Source organism: Hyperolius riggenbachi, chromosome 1 (genome assembly GCF_040937935.1).
Source record: "Hyperolius riggenbachi isolate aHypRig1 chromosome 1, aHypRig1.pri, whole genome shotgun sequence".
Taxonomy (NCBI): Eukaryota; Metazoa; Chordata; class Amphibia; order Anura; family Hyperoliidae; genus Hyperolius; species Hyperolius riggenbachi.
The window spans coordinates 111,779,698-111,800,922 of record NC_090646.1 but is presented as its reverse complement, the minus strand read 5'-3'; the positions used below and the strand labels follow the sequence as shown (position 1 = coordinate 111,800,922).

Genomic DNA, 21,225 nt, shown 5'->3' with positions numbered 1-21,225 from the left:
CCGAAACGCCCAAAGCTCAGAAATCGCAAAAAAAAAAATTGCACTAAAAACCGCAAAACACAAACGCAATTTGAACAAGGCCTTACAGAGACTCTGAAGTCTCTTTTTTTTTTTATTTAATCCTGTTCAGCATTATATTCCAAGTGGATTCGCCACATTCCCTCGGCAGAACTGGTTTAAAACCAGATAAATAGACCTGCAAAGTTCCACGACTTTGCAGGCCGCAGATTGTGCTGCTATGGGGAGGCAGAGCTTTATGCTGTAGCTCTGTCTCCTAGTCAGTCAATCGCCGCCTCTCCCCACCACTCTCAGTGAAAGAAGACCGAGAGGGGCGGGGAGAGGTGGAGATTGACTGGAGTAAAGGCAGAGCTACAGCATAAAGCTATGCCTCTAGCTGGAAATAGGATCTGCAGAGCTCAGGGCATACATTTGAAATTGGCGCCGGTAGACTTGGGCGCAGGATACAGCCAGTATATGGCTGATCCTGCTTCTGCACAAGTCCGGGCCGTATTAATTACTATTCCTCCTCCAGGCCGCCATGGATAGTGGGGGAATTATATAATTAGGCTTCCGGCAATTGCTGGAGGCCGAATTATTGTGTTTTTTTAAGGGGAACTGAAGTAAGAGGTATACGGAGGCTGCCATATTTATTTCCTTTTAATCAATACCAGTTGCCTGGCAGCCCTGCTGATCCTCTGCCTCTAATACTATTAGCCATAGCCCCTGAACAAGCATGCAGCAGATCAGGTGTTTCAGACTTTAAAGTCAGATCTGACAAGACTAGCTGCATGCTTGTTTCTGGTGTTATTCAAATTCTACTGCAGAGAAATAGACCAACAGGGATGCCAGGCAACTGGTGTTGATTAAAAAAATATGGCAGCCTCCGTATACCTCTTATTTCAGTTCCCCTTTAAGCAACCTCGGCTCCGTCTTCTGACGGCGCCGACGTTACTCACTGAGCGCTGCTCAGTTGTGATTCCCTTTGTAGTCTATAGTAGCGCCGGCTGCGCCCAAATCTAGCAGCGCTGAAAAGCACTGCTCCGGAGCCCAGGAACTTTGCTGGGCTATTTCTCTAGTATAAAACATGTGTTCTGCCATGGGAATGCGGTGAATCCACTTTAAAAATAATGCTGAAAAACAGGTAAAAAAAAAAAAAAAAAAAAAAAAAAAAAAAGTCTCTTTAAGTTGGCTGAGGTGATTGATAACGACTTCCTCAGTCGATAATCAGGCATGCGTACAGCAGCCCCCAACCCGCAAGCAATCGGCTCAGCGGAACCACTCTTCCCCAGCGATGGCCAAGTGCATAGTTCATGCCGCTCCTCTGCCTGCCATGTGACCTCACACATGCACGACTCCATTGTCCCCCCGCCCCGCCCCCCACATAGCAACACAGCGCTTTGTCAGCTGATATGCATCTGTGCAGCCAAGGCCAGCGAAGTCGCCCAAGGGGACTGGGTACCGATTCCTGACGAGTGATATCCATCGAAAGTTATGTACCCACCTTTAGGCAGAGGAGATTCTCTTCTGATAAATTTCCCTCCGCATTGCGTCAAATCAACTGTTAGCTACTCAACTGTAAGGTCGGTGGGCTACTACAAAAATCTATTTGGCCAGCTAAGCATATTTTTGTAGAAGTCTAGTTCAGGGGACTCAGCAGCTCATAGGGCAATTACTCTGACATGATTGGGGGGACCCTCTCAAAACTGCTAGGTTTCAGATACTGTATTGTAGAGACCTGCAGCGGGTCGGGTACCCGCGGGTAACCCGAAATGCGGGTCTGGTTCGGGTACCCGAATTGATTTAAGCTGCGGGTGCGGGTAGCGAGTTGCGGGTAGCGGTCTGTGGGTGCGGGTCGCGGGTAGTGAAAGCAAGCTAAAAACCTTCTTTAGCTTTGGTTTGTGTATAAAAATAGGTTTTATTAACTTTACAGCTCCCCACTGTTACTTTAAATGTGCACTTTAGAAGAAAATGTAAAAAAGCAGGTAGCGGGCCTGCGGGTCGGGTTGCGGGTATCAAATTCACCAGAAAGCGGGTCGGGTATGAAAAAGTGGACCCGCGCAGGCCTCTACTGTATTGTATAATACTACACCCACACTATTCAACCAATCACAGTGCTTCTGTAGAGGGTGCTGTGATTGGAGGTCTGAACCCTTTGAGGTTTTGTAAGACTAGCACCAACAATTCTCCCAACTGTGTCAGAGCTATTACTTTGTAGTGGACCTATATGAGCTAAATGATGTTCACTTTAAAGAGAACCCGAGGTGGGTTTGAAGAATATTATCTGCATACAGAGGCTTGATCTGCCTATACAGCCCAGCCTCTGTTGCTATCCCAAACCCCCCTAAGGTCCCCCTGCACTCTGCAATCCCTCATAAATCACAGCCACACTGCTGACAAACAGCTTGTCAGAGCTGGCTGTGTTTATCTCTATAGTGTCAGTCTGCTGCTCTCCCCGCCTCCTGCAGAACTCCAGTCCCCGCCTGCATCCCTTCCCTCCCTGCTGATTGGAGGGAAGGGACGGGGGCAGGGACCGGAGCTATGCAGGAGGCGGGGGAGCAGCTGAGACTGACACTACAGATGTAAACACAGCCTCACAGCACGACTGTGATTTATGAGTGATTGTAGAGTGCAGGGGGACCTTAGTGGGGTTTGGGATAGCAACAGAGGCTGGGCTGTATAGGCAGATCCAGCCTCTGTATGCAGATAACATTAAACACACCTCGGGTTCTCTTTAAAGAGTAACTGTTAGCCCCCAAATTGAATTTTAAAACACTATTGCAATGTTTTATTTATTATATAAGTGAGCCAAAACGCCAATGCACAAGTTAAAAATCAATCTAATTTTGTTACTATCTAACCTTTTCCCCCAGCTCCGGACGCAAGCCGCATATCAGATACTAGAGCATGCAGAGCATGCCTATGTCTGGCCGACCCCCCTCTCCCCCCCAGGACCAGGTGCCAATATATTCTCCCCACCGCAGCTGACCGCTCTGACACGGAGACAGAGCGGCAGCACTTCCAGCACCATCACCGCAGAGCAGCCGCCGCCGAGTCACATGTGAGAGAATCACATGTGAGAGATGCACGGCGCTGGCTGCTCTGCGGTGCTGCTTTGGAAGTGCTGCCGCTCTCTCTCCGTGTCAGAGCGGTCAGCTGCGGTGGGGAGAATATATTGGCACCTGGTCCTGGGGGGGAGAGGGGGGTCGGCCAGACATAGGCATGCTCTGCATGCTATAGTATCTGATATGCGGCTTGCGTCCGGAGCTGGGGGAAAAGGTTAGATAGTAACAAAATTAGATTGATTTTTAACTTGTGCATTGGCGTTTTGGCTCACTTATATAATAAATAAATAAAACATTGCAATAGTGTTTTAAATTTCAATTTGGAGGCTAACAGTTACTCTTTAAGCAACCCTGCACTAAGCTTTCAACAACTCTCACCATATTCTGCTATGGATAAGGGGGATTTCAAACATTTGCCACCCTATTGCACACAGATTTAAATAAAATCAAGGTTCTCAACTTCAGACGCAATTTTCCACATTTGAGAAGATAACAGATGAATATGTATAATCCGTGTACAGACATGCCCATCATGTGCCTCATAATGCAATGAGACCAATGTATACAAGCAATGAGACACGCTGCAGCTATTAGTTACAATGTACATGTCAGCCGTTTGTCACCCGGGGACAGGCAGTCTCACCATGTGGGCAATGTGGGGCGCTCTGCCTAATCTGATCACTCAGAAGCACCTCAATCCCTTCTGACATGCCAAACCCACGTGACTCCACATCTGCTTCCTCCATGCCGTCTTGCTGCTGGAGTCCGTTTGATGACGTCACCGTCATGTGACTGGGGCTGGGCGGTACCATGGATGCATCACATGACAACAAAGTGGAACACAATTCAGTACTAATCAGTAGCTGTTGGGGAGTGTGTGTGAGCTCAGAGGCGCTGCTGATTTCTGGTTACTGTATATTCTGTCCTATATCTGTCGTAAAAAAAGCATTACCAGCCAGGCCATGTGTTTAGTTTGGTGTGCGCATTCACTTATGTCCTAAGCTAGTTACCTATCAAATTATCACGTCCAGTCCTGCACGATGATGAGCATCAGCTTCTCCTGTGAAATAGGCATAATCGTACCTCCTAACTTTTTGAGATGAGAAAGAGGGACACTTAAAGGGACACTTAAGTCAAACAAAAAAAAATGAGTTTTACTCACCTAGGGCTTCCAATAGCCCCCTGCAGCTGTCCGTGCCCTCGCCGTCTCCCTACGATCCTCCTGGCCCCGCCGGCAGCCACTTCCTGTTTCGGTGACAGGAGCTGACAGGCTGGGGACGCGAGTGATTCTTCGCGTTCCTGGCCACAATAGCGCCATCTATGCTGCTATAGCTATATCATATACCATATAGCAGCATAGAGGGTGCTAACGTGTCTGGGAACGCGAATAATCCACACCCCTGATCACGCCCTCAACACATCCACAGTCACACATACCATAAATATTTCATAAGAAAAATATGTTTTATAATTCAAACCACACTGGTTCTTTCTATCCTGGTTCATTTTCCTTCATATTAACATTTTAAAATTAGAAATATATCAAATTAAAGGATGGAAATAAAGTTTAGCGTAAATCAAACACATTTTTCGGTATAGAAGTACAACCATGTACATAGAAAGAGGGACAAAGTCCTGAAAGAGGGACAAATGAGGAGGACAGAGGGACAGGGCTCCCAAAGAGGGAATGCCCCTCCAAAAGAGGGACAGTTGGGAGCTTTGGCATAACTGCAGCATGATGACACCTGGGTTGAAAAAGTTTAATGCACCAGCTAACCAATTATCTCAGGTTTGCAAGCATAGCTTTGCAATTGAATCCGCCACTAAACGTGGGCTGACTGTTCATACGAAGCAGGTTTTATTGCAACATGTATCCCTTTATTACTGACTGCTGGCCAAGTACCCTCTATTATGAGCAAAGCTGCATACTCACAGGAAGATGGATCGGAGGATCCACGGCGACAAAAAATACAACAAATTGCATACTCTGGAAAGATGGATCCGGGGGTCCGTGGTGATGAAAGATAAGAGCGTTCCCCCAATCTATCTCCTGCAGTTGTATACTGTGGGAACAAACAACAGGTGCAAATGAGACTAATTAACGCGGGAGTGTATGGGGATTGCGCCATAGTCCTCGTTGGGATCTGTCACGATGGTTGCAATCGCCGCACATCGCTAAACATTGTATACGTTTAGTTAAACAATCGTTCATTGTGGAAAATTTTGATTGTTGCAAAAGTTGTGTCATGTGTACCCCTTGATGCATAAATATTGCTTTGGAGAACTTTATAATTGTGTATAAATGTTTTTTAAACATTTATTGTTGTTTTAAGAAACTATTAATACTCAGTAGAGTTAATTTATGTATGGTTTATCTTTTTTTTTTTTCATCTCAAAGCTTACTAGTATGATAGATTGACTATGACAAATTCAAGTACCCCCAGAGCTCAGTTAAAGTACACCCTGGGGTAAGCGTACCCTCTGTTGAACCTCGGCTTTAAATGAATCAGGCTCTGAGTGTGCAAATAACGGCTTAGGGTCCTTTTCCACTCTTTTGCTGTCAGTTATAACTAAAAGGAAAACTGATGTGCAAGGTAACGTCCCTGTTTTCCTATGGCTTAGCTCATATTGTACAGATTTTAACTGAAAGCTTTTTGACAATGCACTGCTATGGAAAGTTAAAAACAGGGCTGTGGAGTCGGAGCAATTTTGGGTACCTGGAGTCGGTGGTTTTTGAACCAAATCCATAGCCTTTGTAATAATTAGACTAAGGAGTCAGAGTCGGTGGTTTCATAAACTGAGGAGTCGGGTGATTTTTGTACCAGCTCCACAGCCCTGGGGCTGTGGTGTGGGTATAAAAATCATCTGACTCCTCGGCAAAAAATGCTCTGACTCCTCGACTCCGACTCCTGAGTCTAATACTTACTAGGGCTGTGGAGTTGGTGCTAAAAACATCTGACTCTGACTCCTCAATTTATGAAACCTCTGACTCCAACTCCGACTCCAGGTACCCAAAAATTGCTCCAACTCCAAAGCCATTGTTAAAACGCACTTGATTTTTGTATAGTGTAAAAGAGGTCTTATGGGCCTTTCACACTGAATCCTTTGCATTGCAACTGACAATATCATTGCAATGAGATGCAATAATGTTCCTATTGTACGTTCACATTGGATACAACTTGGTGGGTCCCATTGGAGTAACGGAGAGCATGCTGTGCATTTACTGGGCGTGTGCGCTTAATGTGGTAGCAAAGCATACTTTCATTGTACTGTATCCTTCCCTGTATGGTCACATCACGCATCTAACACATTTTATTGCAACACGACGTGTGAAGTGCAAAAAGTCCCCCACAACAATTGTTAAAGTGAAATAGAGAATGCAAAATACTTTTTCTAGTTTGTGAACAGTCCTTTTTCCTATGTCTGACAAGCAAAGGTTGCTACTGTAATGCCAATGTGTAAAAAATGATTTTACAGCCCACATTGCTATAACATAACAGATAAGTTTATTGATTAATGGATCATCTGTGTAGAGGGACAAGGAGCGTATACTATAAAAGTATCAGAACTAAGAAAAAACCCATTCAGACCTGTGATTACAGTGTGACAACTCAGACTGGACTTATCCTGGCATTCACTATGGTCACTGTTAATGCCATTCTCTTAGTTCTACTGCTTGCAGTTTGTACTAAGGCGCAGCAAGGTAAGACAGCTATATTGTCACTCAATACAGGGGCTTATGTGTGATAATTGTATACTAAATCCTGTGTAGGCATCCAGCTGCAAAGCTTGTCTTAGTTTGTTTAGATACTCCTTGATTGACTTATGTCAAATAATTCTTCTTTAAAGGGAACTCAAGCTGAAGCTCGGGTTCAAAAAGAGATATTTACCTAAAGAGAGTGAAGCCTCAGGTTTCTGTTGAAGATTCTCTTGTGCTCTGATGTTCCGCCTTAATCAGTGCAGCCTCCCTCCACATCGGGGCCCCACTCCTCTCCTGTTACAAGCGCGGCTATGCATGTGCACTAGCAAGGAGCTGCTCATACATGAGCAGCTCCGGCTTACTGTGCAGGCATGCTTGCTTGGCTACTGTGCGGCTGCACTGATGGAGGAGGAGGTGTGCTGCCCTGATTTGATTGGTAACAATACCTTGTCGACAATCTTCCGGGGGGCCGCACTCAGCGAGGGGGGAATCAAAGCATTGAGGGAATAGGATCCTGAGGCTTCTCTCTCGTTTGGTAAGTATCTCATTTTGTACCCAAGCCTCGGCTCGGGTCCACTTTAAAGGAAACCTGTAATGGAGGGAATAGTTGCTTACCTCAGTAGTTGGAAGCCTCTGGGTGGTCCAGAGGTTTCACAGATCCTCGCCAAACCCACCATTCCAGGGCACATTCCCTCGTCATCCTCTGACCATCCTCTGACTGCACTCCTAGCCTGGCCGGCATGCATGCCCAATCCGGATGTACTTGTCTACAGTGGTAGCATGGCCAACAAACCTATTTGACCCTGCACTGGAACGGCGGGCTGGATCCAGGAAGCCTGTGGACTGTCCAAAGGCGTCCCACTACTGAGGTAAGTATCTAACTTAGTTTCTTTTTTTTTCACTTCAGGAATGCTTTTAAATACCTGGTTGAGAGACCAGACCCTGTCCAGTTCACTGCAATAGGCTGCAATTCTTAAACTAAATATAGCCATACACGGGTCATTTTGTCTTTCAGTAGATTTAAAGCCAATCAATAGCTGATACCCCCTTTCCTACGAGAAATCTTTACCTTTCATAGTGGGCTGTGTGGCTGTTATTGTTACGAAACCCCTCCTACACTGTGATGTCATAACCATGGTCCTGATAGTTTGCTGTCTGTGAACCTCATTGCATTGTGGGAAATAACAGATTTTTCCAACTACCGGTACCAAGCAAGCAATATATCGCTCTGCGCATGGAACTTTCAGCATCGAACATTCCGAACAGATCAACTGGCAGAACTAAAGAGGTCACCACTAGTGATACATTTCACAATGTGAATCAGGTAGCAAAGATTGACTAAATACCGTAATCTATAAATGAATACAGTATTGTAAAAAAAAAAATCCTGCCAGAAATCTACAGACACCCACTTTATTAGCTTTCAAATACTTCTGGGCTGTTTAGTTATTGAAAAAGTAATGGGGTACAGCACTACCAGTAAATGAAGGGAGGAGCAATGAAAAGTCTATTCCTGTTCTAATGAAATCTGATCAAAGGAAGCATAGTCGTAGATGAATCACTACTACCCTCTCCATAATTACATGGGGAGTAAGCAACACATGCTGGATCAGACATTTATTGTATGTGTATGGCCAGCGTAACTCATCTAAAGCCACATTAAGACCAGGCAGCTCCTTAGGCAGAATCATGACTCCCAGTTTGTTGGCTGAGAGAGTGAATAGGCATGTTGGAGTGATGGGAAGCCCACAATGGCTGAATTGCATGATACTGTTGCAGAGGCAGTTTGGCTTTTATCTGTGGAGTCCATTACAGTAATTAAGCAGCTGCGTGCTCTGAGATACCAGAATTAAGTAGCTATGTGTCCCCATAGACAGGTCTGGTGCTTCCATAGGGTCAAACCGGGCAATTGTCCAGGGTCCCAAGCTTCTAAGAGGCCCCAGAAGTCAGGGAATGTAAAGGTCACACATTTACTGTCAGTACAGAATGAAAATATAAGGGCCCCACAGTCCTTTTTGTCGAGGGCCTTATTTTATCTGGTGTAGGACCTACAACTATCCTTTCCAAGAGAGACACCTTGAGGTAATCTGCCAAGCTATAGTAGTGACAGCATAGTAGTCTGCCAAGGTGTAGTGACTAACTTTTGGGTAGTCTGCCAAGGGCGGGTCTGGCTTGCAACTGCACCTGTCCTTCCAGGAGAGACACCTTGGGGTAGTCACCTTGGGGTACTAGTCACCTTGAGGTAGTCACCCAAGGGCTGGTCTGTTGTAGGAACTACACTTACCCTTCCAAAAGAGATACCTTGGTAGTCCGCCAAGGGTTGGTCTGGAGTAGTGACTAACCTTGGGGTAGTCTGCCAAGGGTTGGTCTGGTGTAGTGACTAACCTTGGGGTAGTCTGCCAAGGGTTGGTCTGGTGTAGGAACAACACCTACCCCTGCAAGAGAGACAACTTGGGGTAGTTCACCAAGGGCTGGTCTGGTCCAACGAAGTCATGAGTTTTAACTTTTCCAAAGTTTTGTCTAAAAATAAATAAATAAAAACAAAGAAATGTCTATTTGTTGATGTCCCTAACATTCTTACAATGTTCTAGATAAATTATCCCACTTCTCATCTAGGCAGAAAGTTATAGAAATGCTTCCACATGGAGATCAAAAAGAAATAATAAAAAAAAAATTCTTATCCAATATCACACTACCCAAAACTAAATTTAAAAAACAAAAAGGCTAGAAGTAGACTAATACTGTATTTGGCTCTCTATAGATTGGATGCTCACTTTCCCGATGACTTCAATAACCTTAAGATTTTCACACTGGCTTTTTTTGGTTTTACAGTGTTACTACTGTGCTATAAATAAGGTGGAGCAGCAGCAGCAGCACTGTAATCTGTTTAGGGTCACTACTGAACCTTAATCATACACTCTGAAACTTCATTATTCTGCTGAGGTTAGTGACATTAATTTACAACACTTTAGATTACATCCTGGCATTTAAATAGCTATAATACATCAAATCCTGACATAAGGAGGCCGATATATTATCATCTTAAATGTCAATGACTGAAGTATACCATGGACTATTGATGAAAAGTAACCTTTTAGCCTTAACCTTACTTAGCTGCAGCTAAGTAGGCATGGATGTAGCATTACTACTCACATCAACAAGCTTTGGAGTATGAAAATATACTACATCTGTTACACCTCATAATGTTAACAACAACAAAAAAATCGTACAACTTATACATTTGGTCGATTAAATGCTATTGAGTACTGGATAGGTCTGGTTTTACACAGAAATGGTCAATAAACTGCAGTGAGACAAGACACAGAACATTTATATCGTGCTTTTCTGCCAGTGGATTCAATGCGTCAGAGCTGCAGCCACTACAACGCACTCTATAGGCAGGACAGTGTTAGGGAGTCTTGCCCAAGGTCTCCTACTGAATAGGTGCTTTCTTACTGAACAGCCGAGATTCAATACATGCAATGCATTATGCTCTACTCATCGTGTGCAAGACTCAACACACGTCATTCTGCTTACCGCAGTTTGGTTAATATACCCCAATGTCTGATGGTGAAGATTGTCAAATAGACTTTATCCACGTCTGAAAATGTCACTTGCTTGTAAGGCCTTGCCTACATGGGCATCTGTCAATGTAGCTTGTAAACTCTAAAGCTTTGTACAGTACACACATACCTGGTCTGCCACATGGTGGGGATCAGTACTTGATCCCTGGCGTGGCTGAGGCTATACAGACTTGGCGTTTTCCTGAAAGTTAGCGACCTGTTCTGTTGCTGTGGACAGAAGGAGAGGGACAAAGTGTGGCACAAGATGGATCGCCTTTTAACAGCTGGGGAAAGAGAACAATGTAGGCAGGTGTCTGGCACGCCAGATGTTTAGGTGACATTGTGGGACTTCCGTGCACAGATTCTTACCAGAGGCAGTAATTAGCGGTTACTATTCTAGTTATTCTGTAAAACTAACTAGAGATGAGCTCATGTTTATGCTGTGTAGCTTGAGGGGTCTTGGCAGTGGTTTTTTTTAGGCCAAAAGGTTCAGGCCTATTGCCCGGAACCTCTACCACTGGGCCCTGATTGTCTGCCTCCTCCTTAGTGCCAGGTAGACACCAGAGACAGACAGGGAGTGACAGTGTGCAGATGGCCAGGAGCTGGACATACCTGATCCATGGTTCCATGCCGCTTGGCTGCACTAATGTAGTGCTCCCATCTGCTTCCTTCCCCGCATGGTGCTGCCTATACAAGAGGCTTGTTTGCATCTGATGATGTGGCTGCTCAGAGTATTCATATGCGGCCACATCATCAGGTCTGGACAAGCCTCTGCTATTGGCAGTGTTCACCACTTGGGGAAGGAAGAAGAAGGAAGCTCTGCAGTAGTGCAGCCAAGTGTCGGTGTACCAAGGATGAGGCATGTCCTCCTCCCAGTCAGCTGCACACTGTCATTTGCCGTCTCTGGGGTCTGCTTGTGTTCTGAAGTGTGGTGAGGTGCACTGCATCAATGCAGATCCTAGCGACACCCCTGGGTCTTGGTCTTTAGGTTTATTGATCATGGCTTAACGTGTGCACCAGGTTTTAAAGGTTGAAATGGACTGTTCTGGCTGATTGTCACAGGAGCCCTGGTGGCTGGAACGCGAAATGCCTTCCAAACGGTTCCAGCGCACAGATCGCGCAAACTGTGGTCGCGGTCAATGCGCAGAAACCGTTGGGAATTGGCCGCAGGCAAACCAGAAGGGAGCCTGTGGGTTACGGAAATACACTTTACACACTATTTCAGGGTATATCTGCCACCACCACTGGTATGGGCCAGTGGTCCCTACCGACTGACTGACTGATCCTGCAAATAAAACGGTTAAAACACGCTGTATCCTGTCTAGATATCAATAATAGTAGCGACTCTTCAGAGACCTGAGTTCAGTTTCTGTGTATGGCTGTATAGCAGGTGTAGCGGAACAGTAAATGAATTTGATAAAGTCTTTATTTACGTGCAATATAAATAATTAATATATACAGAAAATCATTAAAATCAACAATTCTAGAGACAAATGATAACACAGTATAAAAGAAACTAAAAAGGATAAAAAATACTTAGATTTGTGGAAAGATGTCCTTTTGTGGGAAAAACTTGAAGAGTTCCTTTTGTTTCAGTTCAAAGTTCAGACCAGGTGGATGCCAGCATATCCTCAAGCTGGCACAGATGTGACCAAGATGGTGTTTCAAGGTGGAGGACCCTTGCGTTTCAGCCTGTCAATAGTTTTATCACCCATCGCTGCAGGGAGGGGCTATGACAGGCACAAGTCCAGCCTCGGGAGGATGGAGCAGGGGCTGTCCCATCCTTACAGACCCTCAGACTGGCAGAATTCTATTTCAGCCCGTCTTGGGGTGCACGTGGGGGCAGTTAAAACCTATACCGCATATTCACACTCAGCATGATTTTACGAATCCTAGGACATGTAATATGACAGGTCTATCATGAGAATTTACCCCCCGTCTCTTCAAACCCATATTGCTATGAAAGTTTAGGGGACAGAGTTCTGAGAATTTCACAGAACCAGCACCGGGACTCATGCTACACTTTCCCCACTTTTGGCGAAGCTGCCATCTCAGGAACCCCAGAAATATGACAGATCTGGGAAGTTATGGATTATGCTATGAGCCTCAGGTCATTCAGGGTGTGTACTGGCAGCTGGCTTCCCTTTGATCCTTCCCAGGGAGCAAGATGTCAAGACCTCCCGGGGATTCGTAGCCTGCCTGGCTGAATCTAGGCCTCCTTATCAGAGTGAAACAGCTGGCATATCCTCTGAGAGGGGCCATTAGCTCTCCAGGGGGCCGGGGAACCAGCTTGTTACAGCTTAGTGCTAAACGCAATTAACTACCTTTCCCAGAACTTTCTATCTTAAAACCAAAGTTTGTCATTCTGAGTTCTGCAATAGATGTGCGATTGATTGCGTCATTGCGGTGATCAGAAACGACTGTTGGATCTGCGATTTTTATGCGTTTTGGACGACTGGGCGTTGCCTAGCGTCACACTGATCATCTCAAATGAACACTCAGGAAATGTGTCCATTATTTTAAATAATTTTTCACCTATCTATCACACCATAGCCAACAGAATCTAGCCTTAATGATGCTGTGCATTGCGTATAAGCCATCATTATCTGAGTGCTGTATCACTTTCTACAATATTTCCTTTATTGAACATCTTTTAATGATGTGACCATTGTTTTCAATGCAATGCAATAAATCTAGTCATTTGCCAAATTTTTGTTATAGGGAAGCAGGAAATTTGGGTGCCCGTGTCTGGCAGAAATGTTAGCGGCAAAACAGTCGCTCATTGAAATAACGGCTATGGGGGGAAATTTTGGGTGCTGTCTGCATGCAAGGTACAGCTATAGTGAGCTTTTTTTTTCAGCGGATTTGGGGGGGGGGGGCAGTTAAGGTTGACCCTGGATGGGTGGTTATGGATTGGCATTGGTAGAGGGAGGATTCTGTGTGAGAATAAGGTTAGGTTTAGCTGCAGTAAAATATTGGTATGTATTACTGATATTGTACTACAGCCATTTACACAATAAGAGTAGAATATAGAAATTCTACTATCGGCTTTTATGGGCACCCACATTTCCGGATACCCTTTTATCATGTGCGCGAATGTTAGGGTTAGGCATTAGGAAAGGGTTAATTATGGGGGTGGGATGGTGTGGCAGGTAGCAGTATGGGGTTATTATTACTTGGGAAGTTATGGACAGTGGCGAGAAGGGGTTAAAGCTTTGGTGAAGGTTAGGCATCAAGAAGGGATTAACCTTAATTCTCGAGGTTACAGTTGATCATCAAACAGGTTAACATTATCGGGCTGGTTATGGCCAGGGTGTTGGGAATGAGATTTATTAATAAGATCAGTTAGAGTCAGGTGACTGAAGGTGGAGAGGCAATAAAATCACCCCAAAAAAACCCAAACCATTATAGTAGAGTATTTGGTAACCACCTTATACTGCCTCTGACGGTCAGCTTCTCCTGACCATCACCTAACTGATGCGATGTATATACATATACCCTAATATCTATATTCCTCCAATTCTGTAGATACGCCACAGGCTTCATCTGCATCAGCTTCTGGCCCACTAGCTCCATGGCTCCTGGGTTTAATTGCAATGCTGGTCTTCCTCTCTCTTGTCTCTGCCGTGCTGCTAATAAGAACATTCTGGTTCAAGAAAAAAAGGTACCGTATGTATTCTGCTTCATAACTAAGCTTTACTGATGCTATTGCAGGGAATCTGACAGGGTGTTTTGATACCATTGTGATGCAATTTTCATAGCAGTGTCCCTAATCATAATCCGCCCTACTTCATTCCATTCGGTGATATCCAAAGAGAATTGTAATTCTGTCTCCCAGTCTCGCATAATCTTAGTTTTTTGCTGATTCGCTCTATCATGTGAGAGTAGAGTAACAAAATGCTGCTCCAATAAAGGAAACAGATAAATATAAGTTTTCATACAAGGTACAGTTGAGCAAAGCCATCTTGACTAGAGGGGTTTGGAAAAAAAAGTTTGAGTTGATTGTATTGATATTTCTCTGAGACTGGAAGCTGTCTGTTAACCACTTCCATACCATGAAATGTTGTGCTGATCTGTGCTGCGTGGGCTCTCCAGCCCACAGCACAGATCAGATAGCAGCCAGGCCGATCAGACTTCCCCCTTTTTTCCCCACTAGGGGGATGTCCTGCTGGGGGGGTCTGATCGCCGCCGGCTGCTTGCGCTTGCAAGGGGGGGCTCTTCAAAGCCCCCCTCCACAGCGCTTCCTGGCCTCCTTTCCCTTCCCTCCCTCTCCCTTCCTCTGTGAGCGGCGCAGGACGGATTTCCGTCCTGCGCCTGATGGGATAGGCTTTAGCCTATCAGATGCCAGCGATCCCCGGCCAATCAGAGGCCGGGGATCACCGATCTCCTCTACGGCGCTGCTGCGCAGCAGCGCCGTATACATGTAAACACGGGGGAAGGTCTTCCACGTGTGTTTACATTTACCCTGCGAGCCGGCGATCGGCTCGCAGGGTGTTCACGTAGACACCCTCCGTGAACTGACATGGAACGGCCGCTCATACGAGCGGCCGTTTCCATGGTATACACTTCAGGATTCAGGGGCGTATATATACGCACCGAGAATCCGGAAGTGGTTAAATTATAAAAAGGAAAGAGGTATACATTTTTCCGCAATCCAAAAGCTATCAGAGATAGTGAGAGCATTAGAATTCCGCCACTTACACTGCCCGCTATCCATGAAAGCAGGAGGAAACTCAGGGAGGCCTATAAAGGAAAGTTTAAGTTGTCTAGAGAAGATTAAATGGAAGGTTTCCCTATATCTATAACTGTGTAGGTTTTATGTGGTCTTAGTGCATTTACAAAGATTGTGGAACGTTAATAAAGCAGTACTACACATCATAAAATTGGTCAATGAAATGCAAATACATTCTGGCTTGGATGCAAGTTTCATGCAAATTGTATGCAGCCTGCAACTGAGACAGTCAAAACCACTTCCTGTTGATTCTGTTTGGCCCAATTCCAAGCTGCATATAGTTTGCTTGACATTTAAATGCAAGCTGGAGTTATTTGCATCTAATTGATAATCTCTACACATCATTTTTATACAATGTTTTTTTTATATTTTCCAGGGATCAGTATGCTGAGGAAGATAAGAGAAGAGAGAGGTACTGAATCCTTAAGTGATGGATTCTTGATGTCTGTAATGTATACTGGCACCCATGGAGTTGTGTCCTGGTTGGTTGGTTGAGGAAATGCAGGCAAAGTGGTCTTTTGTTCCCCTCCTGTTCCCCTACTATAGTCCCACACATTAGTACTGAAATCTGGTGGATACTGGGAGACTGGGTGCATCTCCCTCTCCGCACAGTTCCTGTCACTGGTTTCACAGTGTCTGGCTATAAGCTGATCTTTCTGGTTCTGGGGATTTTATATCAACTCGTCTCTATTTGCCTCGGGTGTGCCCTGTCCTGTGTGTATTGCAGACTCTCACCAAAGCAGGTAAGAGGACTTGGTACCACTTTGACCTCCCGCACTACCGAAATGCCACAACCCAATAATATATACAACTATTCGCAGCACAGCTGTTATGTTGATGAAATCCAGTATCCTTTATTATAACATCCAGGAAGACAATGCAAACTAAACATTTCAGACAGGGCGTCCTTAGTCAAGCCACCCAACAAATTCTAATGTGGGAAGTTTAATCCCACTTTATCCCACACATATCAGCCACCATATGTCTCTCGCTTCAAGTGCCTTAAATAATTACAGTTGGCGGGGGAGGGGGCAGAGAAAGCCGCTGGAGAGATACGTAAAGGGCGCACTTCTCCTGTGTAGCTGGCCGGGGCTGACGTCAGTGATGGGACCCGGTTTCTGAAGCCGCGAGCAGCGGAGGATGGCGGAGTGGGAGCGATTGGAGCGGATGGGGCTGGAGAAAGCCCCAGGTATGTATACAATCTTTTTAATTTGTCAGCTCTGGTACTCTTTAAGCATCATTATAGGACACCTGAAGTGACCCCAAAAATTTTATATCGCAGTTGCACAATAGAGGACAGCCCATCCTGATGGGGACCTGTAAGTATCAGGCCACCTAATACACACATTGACATATTCAGTTTAACATTTTGTGGGTCAGTTCAGGTGTGCTATAGGGTAGGAACACACTAGGCAGAATCACATATGCATTTTCCATAGCACATAGTGGAAAACACATATGAATTTCTGCCTAATGTGTTCCTGCCTTTAAGCTTTAAGCAGGGGCGTCTGAGTCACTAGGCAACTATAAATTTTTGCCTATGGCGCCGTGGGTCTAAGTGGGCGCCTTCTCGCCAAGTCGCCGCTCTGTCCGTTTGTTTAATTTTTTTTTTCTTCTTTCAGCCAGCCAGGTCGGCGCCGGTGCTCCAACGTTTTGTCCTACATTGTCGAAATGTCCTACGCTAATGACAGAATGATGGAAACTCCATCGAGGAGACCTACAAATCGAAATAACCTACTATGGAAATAGGCTGATTGTATATGTGTTTCACTGTATGATATTGCTAATAAAGTAATAATGGAAATAAGTTTGAAAATGTAGCAGCTATAGCTGATTCATCTGTGCTCAGGGCGGCTGCACAGCCCCTAGAAAGGGGCCTGCTCATTAGGACACACTTGCCGCTGTACTCCCTCCAACCACAGGCTATTACTCTGCACACTCGTAGGGTAAAACGATGAGGGGAAATGAGAGAACCTAAATGCGCATGTGCAGAGTGGGCGTGGAAAGTACTGAGCATGCGCAGAAGGTAAAGTAGGCAAAATCGACGCGTAGGACAAAACGTTGGAGCACCGGCTGTGACAGGCAGCTCAGCCTGTGCCCGGCGCCGCCTACTGGTCCGCCCCCTTCCTCTCCTGAGTCTCTGAGCAAGCAGCACGCACATTAGTTCATATGTGCGGTGCCGCCGCCTACTGGTCCGCCCCCTCTCCCCGCCCCCTCTCCCTCTCTGTGCAGACTAGCGTGCGGCCTCCGCACGCTAGTTCGTTTACACGTCGGCGCCGCCCCTAACTCCGCCCCCCGCCTGTCACACGTGTTGTGACGCAGGGACCAGTCACCAGTGCTACCGCCGGCTGGCTACACCTGACTGCGCAGTGTGCGCACAAACTATCAGAGGCAACACACCTCACAGTGAGTGCGAAGATCTGCAGATCTGCTGCTCATGATGATTTTTTTATATGCATCCGGATTCCTGGCTAGCCCTGATTCCGAGGGGCACCTGTCGCTATCTAACCTGGGGGGGTCCCTGTCACTATCTAACCTGGGGGTCGCTGTCTCTAACCTGGGGGGTCACTGTCTCTATCTAACCTGGGGGTCCCTGTCACTATCTAACCTGGGGGGTCCCTGTCACTATCTAACCTGGGGGTTGCTGTCTCTAACCTGGGGGTCGCTGTCACTATCTAACCTGGGGGTCGCTGTCTCTAACCTGGGGGTCGCTGTCACTATCTAACCTGGGGGTCGCTGTCACTATCTAACCTGGGGGTCGCTGTCTCTATCTAACCTGGGGGTCCCTGTCACTATCTAACCTGGGGGGGTCCCTGTCACTATCTAACCTGGGGGGGTCCCTGTCACTATCTAACCTGGGGGTCGCTGTCTCTATCTAACCTGGGGGTCCCTGTCACTATCTAACCTGGGGGGTCGCTGTCACTATCTAACCTGGGGGTTGCTGTCTCTAACCTGGGGGTCGCTGTCACTATCTAACCTGGGGGTCGCTGTCACTATCTAACCTGGGGGTCGCTGTCACTATCTAACCTGGGGGTCGCTGTCTCTAACCTGGGGGTCGCTGTCACTATCTAACCTGGGGGTCGCTGTCACTATCTAACCTGGGGGTCGCTGTCTCTATCTAACCTGGGGGTCCCTGTCACTATCTAACCTGGGGGGTTGCTGTCACTATCTAACCTGGGGGTCGCTGTCACTATCTAACCTGGGGGTCGCTGTCACTATCTAACCGGGGGGTCGCTGTCACTATCTAACCGGGGGGTCGCTGTCACTATCTAACCGGGGGGTCCCTGTCACTATCTAAACTGGGGGTCCCTGTCACTATCTAAACTGGGGGTTCATGTCACTACACACACTGGGGGTCGCCAGTCACTAACTGAACTGGGAGCTCCTGTCACTACCTGAACTGGGGGGCACCTGTCACTACCTAAACTGGGGGCTCCTGTCACTACCTAAACTGGGGGGCACCTGTCACTACATACACTGGGGGCTCCTGTCACTACTTAAACTGGTGGGTACCTGTCACTACCTAAACTGGGGGGCTCCTGGCACTACCTAAACTAGGGGGCACCTCTCACTACCTAAACTATCTAGGCCAACCAGCCCAGAATCACTGGCAAAAAGGCCACAGCATCACCACCAGTCAGGCCAGCATTTAATTCAACCAGCCAGCCCAGCCACAGCTTCGCCGCCAGCCAGCCCAGCCACAGCATCACCGCCAGTCAGGCCACAGCAGGCCTTCCAGCCCACACATCATCCCCAATCCAGACAAAAATAGTATTGCCAGCCAGGCACAGCAGCCAGTAGAGGAGAATTCAGAAGCCAGGTGAGAGGTGTCTACCATATTAAGGGGGCATTCTGCCCATTTATGTGAAATGCTGTCTATTTATGTGCCTCATGACTGCTGAATTTGTCTTGTTGGGGGCCTCATGGTTACTGGATTTGTCTTGTTGGTGGCCTCATGATTGCTGAATTTGTCTTGTTGGGGGCCTCATGATTTGTTGGGGGCCTTAAGATTGCTGAATTTGTCTTGCTCGGGGCCTCATGATTGCTGAATTTGTCTTGTTGGGGGACTCATGATTTATTGGGGGCCTCAAGATTGCTGAATTTGTCTTGTTGGTGGCATCATGATTGCTGAATTTGTCTTGTTGGGGGCCTCATGATTTGTTGAGGGCCTCAAGATTGCTGAATTTGTCTTGTTGGGGGCCTCATGATTGCTAACTGCGAGACTATGGGAAAAGCAGAATCATCATCATATGAGACAATAGCATTAAACCTACTTTTTTTTAGCTTTTTAAAACAGAAAATAAAACTGGGGGGTTCTAAAAAAAATACATTTTTCAGGAGTAGGATGGATGAAATTGTTTATCTTCACAGTTTATTTTCAACTTGGATTTTCCATAATGTTCATGTATGAGTTAAAATGTTTGTATTTAGTTTAAATTGCTGTTGGCACTTTGCGATTGATAAGTGACTTTTCGCCACCACTGTCCTAATCTAATGTCCCACCATTGCTAAGTTCATGTAAACTTGTCTCCACCCGTGACCACACCCACATTTTGGTCTATGACCACACACATTTTTCGCGCAACGAAGCCCCAATTATTGGGGGGGGGGGGGGGGTGACTGTGGATAATCAGCACCGGGTGCCAAATACCCTAGGTATGCCACTGCCTCATAGTGAGTGGCGTGCCCCCTCTTGATATTATATGCCCCACTCTCCCCTGGCTGGCCCTGAGATTTGAGTGTGGAGGGGGGGGGGGGGCGCCACAGGTTTTCTTGCCTGGAGTGACAAAGTGGCTAGAAACACCCCTGGCTTTAAGAAACTACAATTGTAACTTCAGCCACACAATATATATTTATATGTTTTGAGTATTTTCTTATCCTTATTTATTTTGGTTTTCCTATACCAAATGCAGAATGAACATGAATGAAAATGCTGGGATTGATGAGGAACAGGCTGCTGAACAGAAAGCAGTGAAGGCAGAAGACAAGTCTCTGGGGCTGCAGTCGGGTGACAGTGAGGGACAGACCATCACAGCTATGTGATCCTATGGCCCATTTCAACAACTGTATAGTTATGCTTAGTCTGATGTTTTAATTGTTGTATTGAGAATTCACAAAACGTGTGAAAATAGTTAAACAAAGCGCCTATTTATCACCGAGCTTTTGTAGCACAGTTCACAGTTTCAGAGCACATAAAATAACTCAAAAACAGCACTTGTAAAAGATGTAAAATATATAACATTTAAAGAATAAATAAAGAATGATGGCCAAATGTCCAGATGTCTTGGAGCTCGATCAGATAAGTTCACAAATAGTCCTGAGGGGCCCCATATGCTCTGATATTGGGTGTTGGCTCCCTTTTATACCTATACAGACAGGGTCGGACTGGGCCACAGTAGTACAGTTTTTTCCCTCGGTGGGCCCCGCCTCCAGGTCTCTAGTGGCCCCCCCCCCCCCCTCCTTCTCTGACAGAGCTCCAATTGCTGCCTGCAGCACAAAAATTCTCTTCTTAGTGCTGTAATCACTCATGCTGAGAGCAGTGGCGTAGCTAAGGAGCTGTAGGCCTCTATGCAAATTTTACAATGGGGCCCCCAAGCACTCTATACGTAACAATTGATACGACGCACCAAAACCTGCCAATGGCAACTACAGTGTCAGAGGTGCAAGAAGGGGATGGTAAATAGCTTGTTAATGATTACCACTGTTCAAAGTATCTATAGAAGTGATTATTATAAGCACAGGACCAATAGAGAGGTAATACTGTAGTTAAAGGAGAGCGCTTCGGGACCCGTTTGGCCCAAGGGCCCCGAAGCGGTCGCAACCTCTGCGGTCGCAACCTCTGCGGTCGCAACCTCTGCAAAGTAGGACATTACTTTATATTAAAGGAGGGGACTCTATGCAAAGTTTTGCTGGGCTGCAGTGTCTCTGAATTACAATACTGCTAAGATCATGTACATTTGGCCCTGTCCATAATACATCATGACCACGCCCACCTTCCGCTTCCGGTGTCACGCCCTTTTTTCACCGCAATCATGGGATGTGTGGGCCCCAGGTTGAAATTTCTTTGGTGGGCCCCCAGTGTCCCAGTCCGACCCTGTATACAGACAAAAACACAGTTCCATCCAATCCTAAATGGTTTTAGGACACCTTTCCTTATAAGGCTATGGT

The 21,225-nt window shown here is 46.2% G+C and overlaps 2 protein-coding genes across 3 annotated transcripts in view; one reads left to right on the top strand and one right to left on the bottom strand.

Moving 5' to 3' along the window:
• ZCCHC4 (zinc finger CCHC-type containing 4) overlaps positions 1–3,834 on the bottom strand; it is a 33,561-nt gene extending 29,727 nt beyond the window's left edge. For both annotated transcript variants that reach the window (XM_068278286.1, XM_068278294.1), the window contains exon 1: positions 3,706–3,834. In XM_068278286.1, the coding sequence (XP_068134387.1) occupies positions 3,706–3,808 (103 nt within the window). In that variant the 5' untranslated portion in view covers positions 3,809–3,834. The remainder of the gene's footprint in view (positions 1–3,705) is intronic.
• The window catches only part of LOC137564430 (small integral membrane protein 24-like), an 89,614-nt gene extending 69,160 nt beyond the window's left edge, over positions 1–20,454 (top strand). Inside the window, exons 3-5 of the mRNA XM_068278307.1 lie at positions 13,854–13,989; positions 15,434–15,469; positions 19,971–20,454. Coding sequence (XP_068134408.1) covers positions 13,854–13,989; positions 15,434–15,469; positions 19,971–20,100 — 302 coding nt within the window. The 3' untranslated portion in view covers positions 20,101–20,454. The remainder of the gene's footprint in view (positions 1–13,853; positions 13,990–15,433; positions 15,470–19,970) is intronic.
• The last annotated feature ends 771 nt before the right edge of the window (positions 20,455–21,225 follow it).